At 40.6% G+C, this 16,057-nt stretch overlaps 1 protein-coding gene across 3 annotated transcripts in view; it reads right to left on the minus strand.

Moving 5' to 3' along the window:
- Positions 1-16,057, minus strand: part of gpr156 (G protein-coupled receptor 156) — a 67,744-nt gene that overhangs the window by 13,941 nt on the left and 37,746 nt on the right. For all 3 annotated transcript variants that reach the window (XM_072585309.1, XM_072585307.1, XM_072585308.1), the window contains one exon: positions 11,317-11,427. In XM_072585309.1, coding sequence (XP_072441410.1) covers positions 11,317-11,427 — 111 coding nt within the window. The remainder of the gene's footprint in view (positions 1-11,316; positions 11,428-16,057) is intronic.

Consider the following 16,057-nt stretch of genomic DNA (forward strand, 5'->3'; position numbering starts at 1 on the left):
TTATGCTTGTTCAGAATGATGTTTGGCTGTAACTTCCATCTCTGTCTCAGAAGCTATGTTCTCAAACCCCTACCCACCAATACCACTAACAGTGATAAATCTGTAGCAGTGATTCTTTTAATTCAATTTTGCAAGATTTAAATCTTGTTCTATTCAATTCCATTGAAATTCACAATCTCCTTACTCCTCTTCATTCAAGAATAGTGGAATGCAGTTGGGACATGAATAAACCGTATTCATCTGCAAACATTTTGAACTGGTTATTTGCAAAATATGGACCAGTGCATTAGACAACACGTCCAAAATGCTATGCATCAACAAGGTTTTCTTGAGGGATTCTATCATTGGTTCTGTAATGATCTTGTGTGGATGGTTTACATAGACTGGTCCACTTCAAGTACAATGTTAATAACCAAGATATTCAAACTGTAAATAAATCAATTTTCAAGTGTTCTCATGGCCTTGATGGAAAAGATAATGGTCATAATGATTTGCTCTTCTTTTGGCTGATCACCACACACACAATGCAATTATTCATCATTTCTTCTATGTTATCCTTGGCCACCACACTGACTGCTGTGTTCTGACACACAACCTTGTAATGCACAAATTACATTCGAGTTCTCTGAAGAGTTTCAGGTCTAAGCGTTCTTGTATTACTAATCTCTCATTGAACACTAGCTAGTCATGAATGACAGTGAGATGCCTGTACTACCCAAAACATTGGCATGATATGACGATATTAGGTCTATGTTCTGACTAGTCTTTCAGCGGAACTTCCCCAGTTTTAGTTAGTGTTTTGTCAGATGAGATTCACAATGGGCCTCTATTGGTCAATGACATTTCTCTCGCAACCTTCCACTCATCACCTCATTAGTCATGCAACATATTTCATTCCTAGGGAATTGCATGGCCAGAGAGACAGAAGTGCTCATTATTACCTGGCTCTTCTGACATTCATACCACTAGCATCATATTTAAAAACTAGCGGTACACTATTGCAGACAGTAAGGAAGATTTTGCAAATACTGAACCATATGATGGGTTTATACGTAGCATGACATGAATCCAAAATCACAGTTGAGGCTAGCTTTATAGGTACGAAATCAACAGTGATCTTGGGTTCATGTCACACTACATGTCACCCCATCATACTGTTCTGTATTTGTTATATCTTCCTTACTGTCCTGTTTTGGCACCATCACCTTGATAACTTGTTATGATCTTGCTACTTTAATTAGTTTGTACAATTTTGGATTACTTGTTATTTTGGTTAGACCCTCTGCTAGCGACTCTAACACTTACCATGTTATTCCAGCCATTTAGTTTGTCTCAGCACCATTGTATTTTTCTTTGTAATTATCTCTCTGCCTCAATTAATTGGATCATAGGTCATTCCTTCACTTGCTATTCAGCTGTTGACACTTTATTCATACCATCTGACACTTTTGATCACCTGCAGAGACTTGTTGTTTGGCCTGATGACGCTCCACTCACCATTTGTATGATCTTTTGATTGCTCTGCCTATAAATTCTGTACCTGTGTACTTATCTTCACGACGATTTGTGATTTCAAACAAACCTGTTGAACTATAACCTGGTGTTGCGTGACTTCTGACATTGTCCACCCCAGTCCAACACTGGCACCTCCACATCATGGCTACTTTAAGCTGGTTCAGAGCATGGGTTGGTTGGGTAGTCTGCTGCAACTTCAGTAGCTTAGATTAAGTGCCCAAGAAATGTTATTCTCAATTTTGCATCTAGCACTTCTCATTCAATGTTAGACCTGTATTCTGAAGCACCTGCATGAATGTTCTAATATTTTGGTATATGCTGTCCCTATCAATGCCTTTCAGTGGGTTGGACATTGTTCTTTGCAAAATATCTGCTATAGGTGCTCTTCAGGGTGCAGCTTTTTAAAGCAATAATGCCCAAAAAATTTCATAAATGTCACCAACGTTCTGAAATCTTTATCCAAAGGTAATTGCTAAAATCCATTATTCATGTTTATCTTGGTGAATAGGGTACTCTTAGTTTTCCTAGACCTACGTCCACTGAAGCCATTTGGTGAATCAAATGTTCCACTGTTTAATTCAATTGAGATAAATCCACACAGAGGCTAATTAAACTGTTGGAATTTGGGACTATAACTAATCCATAACACCATCTTGTTGGTAAATGGTGAAAATACTTCTTATTTTAGCATACAAATCTGCTTCTTTTTAACTTTCCCCAAGAGTGGGTGTGGCAATTTTCTATGTTAGAAACAAATTGTTTTAGCAGTATCCCTAAGGATAAAATGGTATTCTATCTTTAATTTCCCCAAACCTGCAGACAATTTTGGGAATAAACTTTCTTGGTCTACATCTGCATGGAAAGAGACCCTTTGGTCCAGCTTGTCCATGCCGACCACATATCCTAAACTAATCCAATTCCATTTGCCAGCATTTGGCTCATAACCGTCAAAACCCTTCCTATCCATATACTCATCCAGATGCCTTTTAAATGCTGTATTTGTACCAGCCTCCTCCACTTCCTTTGGAAGCTCATTCCAAACACGCACCACCCTTTGCATGAAAATGTTGCCCTTAAGTCCCTTTTTAAATCTTTCCCTCTCACCCTAAACCTAATCCCTCTCTGACTCCACAACCCCAAGGAAAAGGCCTTGTCTGTTTACCCTATCCATGCCCCTCATGATTTTATAAACCTCTAAGGTAAAAATAAAAGCAGTACCTAAAAACGGGTATTACTTGTTCCTTCATAAATTTTCCATGAAGTTTGTACGTGAGTGAGATTTAACATATACCTCATATTCAGTAGATTCAATCTAAGGTAATTTGATTATATGCATGAGCAATAATCAACAGAAATCCGTGTTTTCACAGAAATACTAGTCTTTGTTTTGAAAAGGAGCGATGGGTCTTTGCAGCAGTTGACTGTGGAGTAACGAAAGCCAATTGAATGTGTAATGGAGGGATGGGGTGATTAAGATATATTAAAGTGACATTGCAACCCTGGGCAGCCATTGCTCCCCAAGCCTTGAACTCCTCAGTATAGAATGAAGCAGGTGGCAGATAAAAACTATGAAACTTTAAAAAAAAAGTTGGTGGCACGGTGGCACAGTGGTTAGCACTGCTGTCTCACAGCGCCAGAGACCCGGGTTCAATTCCCACCTCTGGCGACTCTGTGTGGAGTTTGCACGTTCTCCCTGTGTCTGCGTGGGTTTCCTCCGGGTGCTCCAGTTTCCTCCCACAATCCAAAAATATGCAGGTTAGGTGAATTGGCCATGCTAAATTGCCCGTAGTGTTAGGTGAAGAGGTAAATGTAGGGGAATGGGTCTGAGTGGGTTGCGCTTCGGCGGGGTGGTGTGGACTTGTTGGGCCGAAGGGCCTGTTTCCACACTAAGTAATCTAACCCTCATCATCAAATGCCATCCCTTCTATCTACCCCGGGAATTTACCACTGCTATACTAACTGTTGTGTACAAACCAAAGGTTGAGGAAATTCTGGATGTTCTGTGCTTCACCACTAACCCCCTGGAGACGGAACACCCTGAGACCCTGTTTATTGTGGCTGATGATTTCAATCAAGCCAATCTAAGGAAGGTGTTGCCCAAGTACCACCAGAACATTACCATCCCAATCAGGGGCCTGAACATTTTAGACCACTGCTGCACCACTTTGAAGGATGCCTACCACTCCATCTCCCGCCCTCATTTTGGGAACTCCAATCAGTGTTTCTTCTCCCCGGCTTACAGGCAAAAGCTCAAGCAGGAGACCCCCTCGCGGATACAGATCTAGTGCTGGTCAGTGGAGGCAGAGGATCAACTCCGGTCCTGTCTGGAACCGGCTGATTAGGCCATGTTCAAACAGTCCGCAAAGTACCTTGGATGAGTACGCCACCGCCATCACAGACTTTATCAGCAAGTATGTGGAGGACTGCATACCGAGGAGGTCAATCCGGGTGTTCCAAACAGGAAACCCTGGATGAATCAGGACATACAGAACCTGCTAAAAACCAGGTGTGAGGAGACCCAGGAGACCCACTCAAATATAAGGAATCCAAATATGACCTTCGCAGAGGCATTAAGACAGCCAAGGACCAATACCGATCCAAACTAGAGACCCAGACACCCGGCAACTATGACATCACAGGTTCTAAAAAGAGACTGTCTCCTATCTTGCACTATGACATACCCCTCAGAGATTGTCTCAATGCCTTCTATGCTCGCTTTGAGCAGAATTTCGGTAGAGAGAGAACACCTATTCCGACCAGCCCTGAAAAACCTATCCCAACAATCTCTGCTTGAGAGGTCAGATCAGTTTTCCTTCGTGTGAATCCAAGAAAAGCGATGGGACCAAACAGAGTTACCAGGCTGTGCACTCAGAGCACGCGCAGATCAACTGGCAGAGGTCTTCTCAGACATCTTCAACCTCTCCCTGCAGCAGGCCACTGTGCTTGCCTGTTTGAAGAGGGCCAACATCATCCCTGTGCCTAAAAAGGCTCATGCAGCATATCTTCGGTGGTCATGAAGTGCTTTGAAAGGCTGGTCATGGCATTAATCAACTCCAGCCTCCCCACTACTCTTGATCCACTGTAATTTGCCTATCCGACCAACAGATCCACGTCAGATGGCGCATCACTTGCCCTTCACTCTTCCCTAGAACATCTTGACACCAAGAAAAGCTACATAAGAATCCTACTCATTGATTACAGTTCAGCCTTCAACACTATTATCCCCTCAAGACTGATTGATTGATTATTAAACTTAGTGATCTCGGACTAAACCCTACTCTCTGCAACTGGATCCTCCAGTTTCCTGACCCACAGGCCACAATCAGTGAAGAGTGGGGACAATATTTCATCCTCATTCACACTCAACACTGGAGCCCCCCAGGGGTGCATACTCAGCCCCCTACTGTACTCACTGTATACCCATGACTGTGTTGCCAAATATTCCAGACTAATGCCATTTACATGTTCGCGGATGACACCACCATAGTCGGTCGAATCTCAGATGGCGACAAAACAAATGGGAGGTGGAAGACCTGGAAAAATGGTGCACTGAGAACAACCTAGCTCTCAATGCTGGCAAAACAAAGGAACGCATTATTGACTTTCGGCAGGATGTTACTCATGTCTCCCTACATTAACAGCACAGAGGTGGAATGAGTGGAGAGTGTCAAGCTCCTGGGAATGGTCATCCATAACAAGCTTTCTTAGACTCTTCATGTGAACATTACAAAGGCCCAACAATGTCTCCTCTTCCTCAAGCAGCTGAGTAAATTTGTCATGATGGTGAATACCTTTGGCAACTTTTTTTATAGGTGTGCCATCAAGACCAATCTGTCTGGATGTTTCTCTATCTGGTATGACGCCTGTACCATTCAAGATCGGAGACTGTTACGGAGAGTGGTGAACTCTGCCCGGACAATCACAAAGGCCAACCTCCCATCTATGGAATCCATCTACCAGGTCTACTATCAAGGAAAGGCTGCCAGCATTCTCAAATATCTATCTCACCCTGGCAATGATTTTTTACAACCTCTACCATCAGGGAGAAGGTACAGAAGCCTGAACACACGCACCAGCCTGTTTCAAAACAGTTTCTACCTTACGTTGTTTGAATACTGAATGGACTCTCAAACTCTTAACATTCGTCTGTACCTGCATTTTTGGTTTTGCTGCTGTTTACCTATTATTTACTATCTATGCTACTTAGCTATGTGATCTGCCTGTATTGCTTGCAAAACAAAGCTTTTCACTGTGCCTCAGTACACGTGACAATGAATTCAATTTGTGATATACCCGCATCACATAATTATTTAAAGAGAATTGGATATTGGAATGGAGAGTGTGTGTATGTATATCTACTAAACTGTAAATAACATTCTTATATAAAAGTACCTTGTACTTAAGGAACAATACTTCAGAAGTTAAAGTTAGTCCCTGCACACTTGGCACATGGTGTAGCAGAAAAGGCATCAAGAAATGAAAAAATACATCAATTCAGCTATTGAAGGGCACCTCATACTTAAGAAGGAAAGGTAAAATCTTTCAAGACTCACCAAGTCATTAGGGCACAGCAGAAGTCTGACAAATGGACCCAGAAACCAGATAACAACAATACCGTACCCAAGAAACAGGAAGTGGAACAACACAGCCTCAGTTAAAAGAACAGATCTGGAGCTGAAATTAAACATTGGTTAGGTCACTTTTGGAATATTGTGTGCAATTTTGGTCTCCTTCCTACTGGAAGGACGTTGTGACACGTGAAAGATTGACAAGGATGTTGCCAGGGTTGGAGAGTTTGAGCTATAGGGAGAGGCTGAATAGGCTGGAGCTGTTTTCCCTGGAGCATCGGAGGCTCACGGGTGACCTTAGAGGTTTATAATATCATGAGGGGCATGGATAGAATAAATAGACAAGATCTTTTCCCTGGGGTGGGGGAGTCTAGAACTAGAGGGCATAGGTTTAGGGTGAGAGGGGAAAGATATAAAAGAGATCTAAGGGGCAACGTTTTCACGCAGAGGGTGGTAGGTTTATGGAATGAGCTGCCAGAGGATGTGGTGGAGGCTGGTGTAATTGCAAAATTTAAAAGGCACCTGGATGGGTATATGAATAGGAAGGGTTTAGAGGGATATGGGCCAAGTGCTGCCACATGGGACTAGATTAAGTTGGGATATCTGGTCGGCATGGAAGAATTGGACCAAAGGGTCTGTTTCCATGCTGTACATTTCTATGACTCTGTCTTTAATTCAGAAGATGTTCCTCAGCCTCCCCCCCTAAGCCTGTGCTTAGTCTTGATCTTTTGCCCAGAGCTCTGAGCATAAGCTACATTTGACTTCCAAGGATGTTTCATTGCAAACAACCATTGTGTTGAAATATTTTCTTTGAATTTAGATATTTTCACTACTTTACTTCATAATTTTGAAAAACAAAACACATTTCTAAATCTTTAAAGAGCTAACATTCATAGGGAATGATCATGGTGCAAGTATGAAAGAATAGCTAGTAAATATAGTTGATCTTTGTATATTTATGTTGTGTTCTATAATTATCAAAGTGCTCCAAGCTGGAGGAAAGAGAAAGATAGCAAGAGAACTTATTCATATCCATTCACCTTTCAAAAACAAACTAGTTGAATTTCAAAGCCTGTTACTTTTCTGTGTTTCGTTACCATAGAACCATTGAGTCGTAGAGTTAAACGGCATGGAAACAACTCATCCATGCCGACCAGATATCCGAAACTGATCTAGTCGCATTTGCCAACATTTGGCCCATATCTTTCTAAACCCTTCCTATTCATAATCCCATCCAGATGCCTTTTAATTGTACCAGCTTCCGCCTCTTCCTCTGGCAGCTCATTCCATACATGTACTACCCCCGCATGAAAAAGTTACCTCTCCTATCCCTTTTAAATCTTTTCCCTCTCACCTTAAACTGATGCCCTTTAGTTTAGGACTCTCCTAACATGGTAAAAAGACCTTGTCTGTTCACCCTATCCATGCCCCTCATGATTTTATAAACCTCTATAAGGTCACCCTCAGCAACCAATGCTCCAGGGGAAAAAGCCCCAGCCTATTCAACTTCTCCCTTTAGCTCAAACCCTCTAATCCTTGCAACATTCTTATAGATCTTTTCTAAACCCTTTAATGTTCAACTACATCTTTTCTATAGCAGGGACTAAAATTGAATACAGTATTGTAAAAGTCTCCTGTACAGCCATAACATGACCTCCAAACTCATATACTGAATACACTGACCAATAAAGGCAAGTGAACCAAACACCACCTTCACCATCTGTCTACCTGCAACCGATCCAATGTCTTTTGTAAGCAAAAGTTTCAAGTTACTAATGCCCAAGAAACAGCTTACTGAGAATTCTTTTTAAACAGAAGTTTGTGAGCAATAGCAACAAGAACTGAAAGGATGATCTCTTAATTGGTTGCCTGTCGAAAGTTTTTTTTTGTTATAGATTAGATTACAGTGTGGAAACAGGCCTTTCGGCCCACCAAATCCACACTGACCCCGCCGAAGCGCAACCCACCCATACCCCTACATTTTTACCCCTTACCTAACACTATGGGCAATTTAGCATGGCCAATTCACCTGACCTGCACATCTTTGGACTGTGGGAGGAAACCGGAGCACCCGGAGGAAACCCACACAGTCAGTCGCCTGAGGCGGGAATTGAACCCGGGTCTCTGGCGCTGTGAGGCAGCAGTGCTAACCACTGTGCCACCGTGCCGCCGTGCCACCCACGGTGTTTTGTGATCTCTAAACTTTTAGACCTGCAGTAAACTGAAGGAATAGGAAGAGGTTGACATTAACTGGTTTTCAAAATCAAACTACGATCTATCAAGATTTGAATCCATTATCTCCACCTGTGTTTTGCTGAGGGAGATAATCAAAGCTAATCGTATATCCATGACCAATTCTAATGCATAACATCCATGAACCCAAATAAACCTATTGGCAAAACAAATAAACCTCACCCTCTCAATATAAATGATTGGGACAAGTTATATCTGCATTTCAGAATTTTCTTAATCAAGAATAATATAATAGTAATGTTCCTACCTCTTGGCCAGAAGGTCCAGGTTAAAGTCCCACCCATCCCGAGGTGGGATATGTCTAACAGATTGAGTAAAAGTACGTTCTTTTAAGAATGCTTAACTACAAATGTGTGAACAATACCATACATGTAAATATTTACCTGAGACATCAAACAGAGACCAGTAAGAAAATGTGTTTTATTATTCCAAATATTGTATCTTCAATCTTTCCACTCCTGAAGTACTGTACTAGAATGATCTGGCTCTGCTCAAATAACATCTGGCCAACAATAGATTTCCAGACTGGAGAAGTTATGGTGTGTAATGGGATGAAATCAAGAGGAATTTGACCAGTTGACCTTGGGAAGGGGAGCTAGATATAAACTTTGGGCAGGTAGCTTGTTTGGTGAAGAGATCTGGTTAATGACGCAAGTGAGAGGAAGGATGAAAGACTCGTGGAGATGAGAAGAAATACACAAAGTTACTTTGTCCCCATTGCCCCAACCATCAAATTAAGTCTTCAACTTTACGTGAAGCCAGTGGAACTGTGTCACCTGCCCCGACAGCCCCGGTTCACCTGTTCTCTCAGTCTGTGCTGCACATGTCAGATTCGCCTTCTTGAGAGTGAACCCGAAGAAACCGACTGATCCAGATGGAGTTCCCGGCCATGCGTTCAGATCCTGTGGAGACCAGCTGTCAGGGGTATTCACTGACCTCTTTAACATCTCCTTACTAAAATATAAGGTCCCCATTTGCTTCAAGAAGACCACCATCATCCCACTACCAAAGAAAATATGTGCAATGTGCCTAAACAACTACCATCCGTTGGCTCTGACCTCCATAATTACAAAATGCTTTGAGAGGTTAGTCAGGGTTCATGTCAACCCTAGCCTCCCAGCCTGCCTTCATCCCTTGCAATTTGCCTACTGGTGCAACACTTCCATAGCAGATGCCATTTCCCTAGCCCTACACTCATCCCTGGAACATCTGGATAAGAAGGATATCTTCATCAGATTTCTACTTTTCAATTACAGCTCTGCCCTCAACACTATAATCCCAACCAAACTAATCTCCAAACTCTGAGACCTAGGTCCTGGTCCTGGGTCTGGCTTCTGCAACTGGATCCTCAGCTTTCTGACCTACAGATTGCAATTAGTGACTATAGACAACAGCACCTCCTCCAGAATAATACTCAAAATCAATGCCCTGCAAGGATGCATACACAGCCCCCTACTGTGCTCCCTGTACGCTTAGTTGTGTCACCAAAATTTCATCCGATCAGCAACTACAAGTTCCCTGATGACACCACCATTGTAGACTTGAATTGTTAGTGTTATGGTGCAAAGATAACAATCTCTCCCTCAAAGCAAAACTAAAGAACTGATTATTAGCTCCAGGAAAAAAGAAGGCCATTCACCTGTCGATTTCAATGGAGCTGAGGTGAAGAAGGTCAAGAGCGTCAAGTTCCTAAGATTGACAATAACCAACAATCTGTCCTGGTCCTCCCACATAGGTGTGATGGTCAAGAAGGCACAACAATGACTCTTTTTTTTAAACCTCAGGAGGCTTAAGAAATTTGACATGTCCCTAAGGACCATCACCAACTTTTACAGATGCACCATAGAAAGCATTCTGTCTGGGTGCATCATGGCTTGGTGCAGCAACTGCTCTTTCCAGGATTGTAAGAAACTACAGAAAGTTGTTGACACATCCCAGACTATCATAAAAGCCAATCTCCCATCCATGGACTCCATCAACACTTCTCATCGCTATGGAAATGCAGACATCATCATCGAAGGCCTCTCCCACCCCGATTATACTCTCTTCCAACCTCTTCCATTGGATAGAACACACAGAAACTGAAACACACACACCAACAGGTTCAAGAACAGCTTCCTCCCTGCTATATAACAGACTGCTGAATGGACTTCTCTAATTTCAAATCTAATGTTGATCTTGCTTTTGTGCAAATCCTGTGCAGCCATAACCTTGTATGATTTGCTCTGTCTAAACACCCTATGATATGTGTGTCCTTATATGTTACAATTTGCCTGTACTGCATGCAAAGCAAAGCTTTTCACTGTACCTAGGTACATGTGACAACAATAAATCAAATCTAATCAAATCACTCATCTGACTGTAAAGCCAATAAATATTCAAGAAAGCAAACTGCTTAAAGGCTGCAGCTACAAGTAAGACAGTGATTCACTGATATACTTTATGCTACAGATGTGTATATACCATTCTTGTTTATTTTATATATGCACTGAACTTTCTAAAGGGATTATTTATAAAGTTTCAAGCCAGTGCTATATATATGCCCCTTAAGGATTAGTAAATGACATATACTGCAATATACAGTTATCAATCATGAGTATGCTTATTTAGTAATAAAGTTAATTATTTTCCTTGGAGCAACAAATAAGTAAGTTTTTGTCCTAAATATTTCCAGACAATGACAACTCTACTTTTATAGTGTGCATGAATGTATAGAACTGGAAAAGACCACAATGGTCAATCTGGCAGGCAGGTTTGAAAAATAATATATGTTACTTTGTATTTCCCATATTTTTCCATTGTTTTCTTTGTCATATGGCTATCCATTACTGCTTTCAGCCTGCTAACAGCATCCACTACCAATGTTTGTTTGATAAAACTATTTAGTCTAAGCTTCTCATTTCCCCTTCTGACTTTGCTTCAGAAATGTAGAGAAAAGTTGGGTGAGGTAAAGGTCATGAAGCTTCACATGTTAGCTTACCACTCTCTTCTCTGGGACATGCTGACCAAAAACTTTGTACAGTCGCCATGTCTTTCCCAATATGGGCCCAAATATCAATGAGATTCCTAAGCACAGCATCCATATGCGAATCTGTAATTCAAAATGAAGGTTTGTGTTAAACAAAACACATCAAAACTAATGGTGGTAAGACTAAACACACGGAGTCATAGAGATGTACAGCATGGAAACAGACCATTCGGCCCAACCTGTCCATGTCAACCAGATATCCTGAATTAATCTAGTCCCATTTGTCACATTTGGCCCATATCCCTCTAAGCCCTTCCTATTTATATAACCATTTATATATGCCTTTTTAAATATTGTAATTGTACGAGCCTCTGGCAGTTAATTCCATACGCTTGAGAGATCCAAAATAAGTATTTTAATGTCACTTCAATAATCTACCCTTCTGGTAATGATTGAAGGACAACTGAAATAAAAATAGTATACACAAGTAATAAGAATTCAATCATTTCACTACAAAACATTACTTTACAAACTTAACATAATTAATAGCATGTCCTTGGGTGTCTCAAGTGCTGTAACATGCATTGGCAGATCAGTTATGTCAGTGTTTTAATGTATTTGTCAAGTCATCAGAATTTATAAATAAAATGTCAGAACTATATTTACTATAAAGAATAATAGGTAATAATGGATTAAAAGGGCGTCAAAATATCCGGTTTTACATCAAGTAAGTGATTAAAGCTTCTAGATCATGCTCACACATTGTAAAAGCCTCCTAGTTACTTGGCAGAGATTTTCAACACCCTTTTAAAATTTCAACAATTGTACGCAAAACATAATTTAACCAGAGTAATCCTAACCCACAGCTAATCATCTCGGTTTTCTGTTTTGTGAATTATAATTAACTCATCATGTACCAAACACGCAGCCAAAACCACTCAAGTCATCAAGCTTTTGTAAGGATCTTTTGCCCAGCCCAGAGTTAGAACAATATTTCCAATGAATTTGTTATAATTTTAAAATTTTATAAAAGAATCCTAGTAATAACAAAGAAAAGTTGCATGTTGTCCTTGTTGTACCTAGGCTGTTTATATTCTGTTGCTGAATTGACAATTGAAAGATAGGGAAGAAGTCTAGATTAGAGTGGTGCTGGAAAAGCACAGCAGTTCAGGCAGACATCTGAGAAGCAGTAAAATCCGAGGAGCAGTGACTTATCTTTCCACCCTTCAGGCTCTCTGCCTGTATTCCTGATGAAGGGCTTTTGCCCGAAATGTCGATTTTCCTGCTCCTCGGATGTCTGCCTGAACTGCTGTGCTTTTCCAGCACCACTCTAAACTAGACTCTGGTTTCCAGCATCTGCAGTCATTGTTTTTACCTAGATAGGGAAGAAGTACTGAGTGCTTGGAAACCTAAATAACTAGATTTCCCATCTTAGTGCTGGGAAAACAGTGGAGATTAAACTTTAACTCCAAAGAAATGAAATATTTCCAAAAACTTTAAGCTGGCACTTGCCTGGAAAATGGAAGATATGGGAATGGGAGAGAGTTATCAGTGGAGAATGGGAGAAGGTATTGAGAGCTCAATTTTCTATGAAAGAATAAAAAAGTAATTTGGGATGTTTGGTGATTATGTTTTATGGAAGAAATGGGAAGAGGTGAAGCAAACAGGTAGGAGACATGAAAGTGTAGGAACTGGGCTTTAAACAAAGTGGGGGAGGGTAGGAAAAATAAGAAAAATGTTGCAGAAGGCAGCAAGGAAACCTCTCTGTGGTTACCACAATAGATTGGGGCAGCACGGTGGCTCAGTGGTTAGCACTGCTGCCTCACAGCACCAGGGTCCCAGGTTCGATTCCAGCCTCGGGTGACTGTCTGTGTGGAGTTTACACATTCTCCCAGTGTCTGTGTGGGTTTCCTCCCGGTGCTCTGGTCTCCTCCCACAGTCCAAAGATGTGCAGGTCATGCTAAATTGCCCATAGTGTTAGGTGCATTAGTCAGAGGGAAATGGGTCTGGGTGGGTTAGTCTTTGGAGGGTCGGTATTGGACTGAAGAGCCTGTTTCGACACTATAGGGAATCTAATCAAATCAGACCGATCTCCTCTTTAAAATATAGCCATGATCACAGCATCCCTAAGATCCACTGGTATAAATTCTATTCCCAGATGAGGAATGTGAGGTAGTGCAGCCAGATATCTTTGCCATCTGATCCAGCAGCCTTGTTTTTACAAAATTGTTCACGATTAGGGTGGTACAGTAACAGAACTGAGGAATGGAATTGAGGGTGTTCAAGTAAAAGACAGAGTCATTTGTGGAATTCTTCAAAGTATTTTCTGCAGCAAACACTATAGTCTCCCTGTTATGGATGAGTTACCCTGCATGCTTGGCTGTCAGCAGGGTGGACCCTTAGGTATTGCCGCATAGTCATCTTGTTGGCACACTCATCTTCAGTGTCCATGCGTTGTTGGGTCATACTCTTTCTACCCACTATTTTTTTAATAATGCATTAATTGCATATATATAAATAAGTTAATGTATTTCATCTTTTCAAAACTCATCCTCTTATTTGTAAACCTCTTCAATCTACATATTCAGAGATATGGCATATGGTGTGAACTATCTGGCCACAAATCCTAGTATCTGTTGTTGCAATTTTGTAGGTTTTTTTTTAAATCTAAATTTTTGTGATGGAGGAATGTTCAAAACAACAGGTCAATGTTTTATAATGAGAAAATGTCAGCATATGGACATGCTGCAATTACAGCAATCTGTTCACTAGATGGTGATGTTGCACTAGCCAATGACCAATCTGAAAATGTAATTTATTCCATGGAAAGAGTATGTTGTATTCCAAACTACTTCATAGAAACAACACTATGTCCTAACTGTAAAGTAATCCCTTACCTGAGGTGAGCTAACCCTCAGGTTAAACCATAATCAGTCATCTCTCTTTAATAAGAGAGCAACCCTATGGTCTAGGTAGGACTATGGCAACTATACGATTTACTAATCACAGAAGCTATTCTGCAACTATTTTAAAATAATTAGCTTTTTTTTTGAATGCTGAACTTGCATCCCAATATTTCAAAAGGTGTGATCAGTTCAAAGTTTACCACTGCACACCTTGTTCTTTCCACCCAAAATCTCCTAGCTTTCAATCCTGAAAATGTCAGCTCAGATTGGGTTCTCAAGTGCACCCTTGTACCGACTGATATAATGTCAGCTCAGAAAATGTAATTTCAGAATATCTTGTGCAGCAACCTTTGATCAAAAGACTTTTGGAAATGCAAATATAGTTTGTTTATAGGTTTGCCTTTATCTACCTTGTTTGTTAATTCCTCAAAAGAACTCTAATCAGTTAGTTAAACTAAAGCTTCCTGAGTCTGCTCAATCACGTTATGATTCTAGATCATCTGCTGCACAATTCTTAATAATAGATTCCAGAAATTTCCCTATGGCACATCTTAGACTAGCTGGCCTTTAGCTGTCTGAAACTGTCCAGCCTGATTGTTACCTTTTATTCTAAGGAATACACAGTCAGCTGTCCTTGACTGTGTGCCCCAGTAATAGCCAGTCAAGAATGTTTGACTTATAGACACTGGAATAACTGTTCCTTGGGCCTCCAGATCCTGCACACTCCTCTCTTTCATTTCTTCATTCATAGTTTTAGCCAAAATGCCCACCAAATTTGCCATGTGTCTACACGGGGTTTCCATTCTATGTACACCAGCACAGCTATCCATTCTTCACTGCAGTTCATCCTTTGTCATTTTGTATGGTCACAGGAAAAAAAAGCGAACTCCTCACTCTTGATACAGTTGAGAATTCAGGATCCAATGCTGTCCAACTTTACCTCCTATCATTCAAAAAAATTCTTGAAATACAATACCATTGCATACCTTTTGCCGTGGATCCTGTAAAGTAATTTGGTGCTGCTATCTTTTGAGTTTTCAATTAGCTGATATGTCCACTGCATCATTAATAACTTACTGGTAACCTGTGATTTGTTAATTCACTGCTGCTTTCTGATCTCTGAACTGATTAGTTTGTTAGTGCCTACTATTCTATTACTTTTCAAACTATATTCCAAATCCTGTTCAATGACTGTGGCTGATTACTGGTTTTGTGTTCCATGGATAAGTTGTCCTGTACTTTTAAATGAAATGGCTGATGAAATTGAATGAAAAATGGTTAGTTTTGTGATGCATTTTGTGAGGAAGAATGAAGAGAAGCAAATATAAACTAAACTGCTACAATCTTAAAAAGGTGACAGAAGTGGAGAAACTTGAGAGAGTTTGCACAAGCAAATCTTTAAACATGGCAGGACAAACCGATAAAGCTATTTTAAAGTAGTCAGAGCTTTGGCTTTTTAACTATAGACACAATACAAAAATAAATTTGTTTCTTGTAAATTAAATCACAAATTAAATCTCAGTTGGTGTATTATTTTCAATTCTGAGCATCGCTCTTTAGGAAGTATGTCAAGTCCTCAGTGCAATTGTAGGGAAGATTAACCAGAGTAATACCAAGAATGTAGGACCAAGGAAAAAAAGAGTGGGCTATTTGACCTTTTGTGGCTGCTCCACTATTCAATAAGATCATGCCTAATCTGGTTCTGCTCTCAATTCCAAATTCCTGTCTGCCGCCTCATAACCCTCAACTCCAAAATCTATATTAAAAAATCCATTTAACTCTGAGCTTAGTATATTAACTAATTCTGAAGAAAAGGATTCAACAGACTGACAACTAATAGAGAAAGA

The sequence above is a fragment of the Chiloscyllium punctatum genome, chromosome 15 (assembly GCF_047496795.1).
Source record: "Chiloscyllium punctatum isolate Juve2018m chromosome 15, sChiPun1.3, whole genome shotgun sequence".
Classification (NCBI taxonomy): domain Eukaryota; kingdom Metazoa; phylum Chordata; class Chondrichthyes; order Orectolobiformes; family Hemiscylliidae; genus Chiloscyllium; species Chiloscyllium punctatum.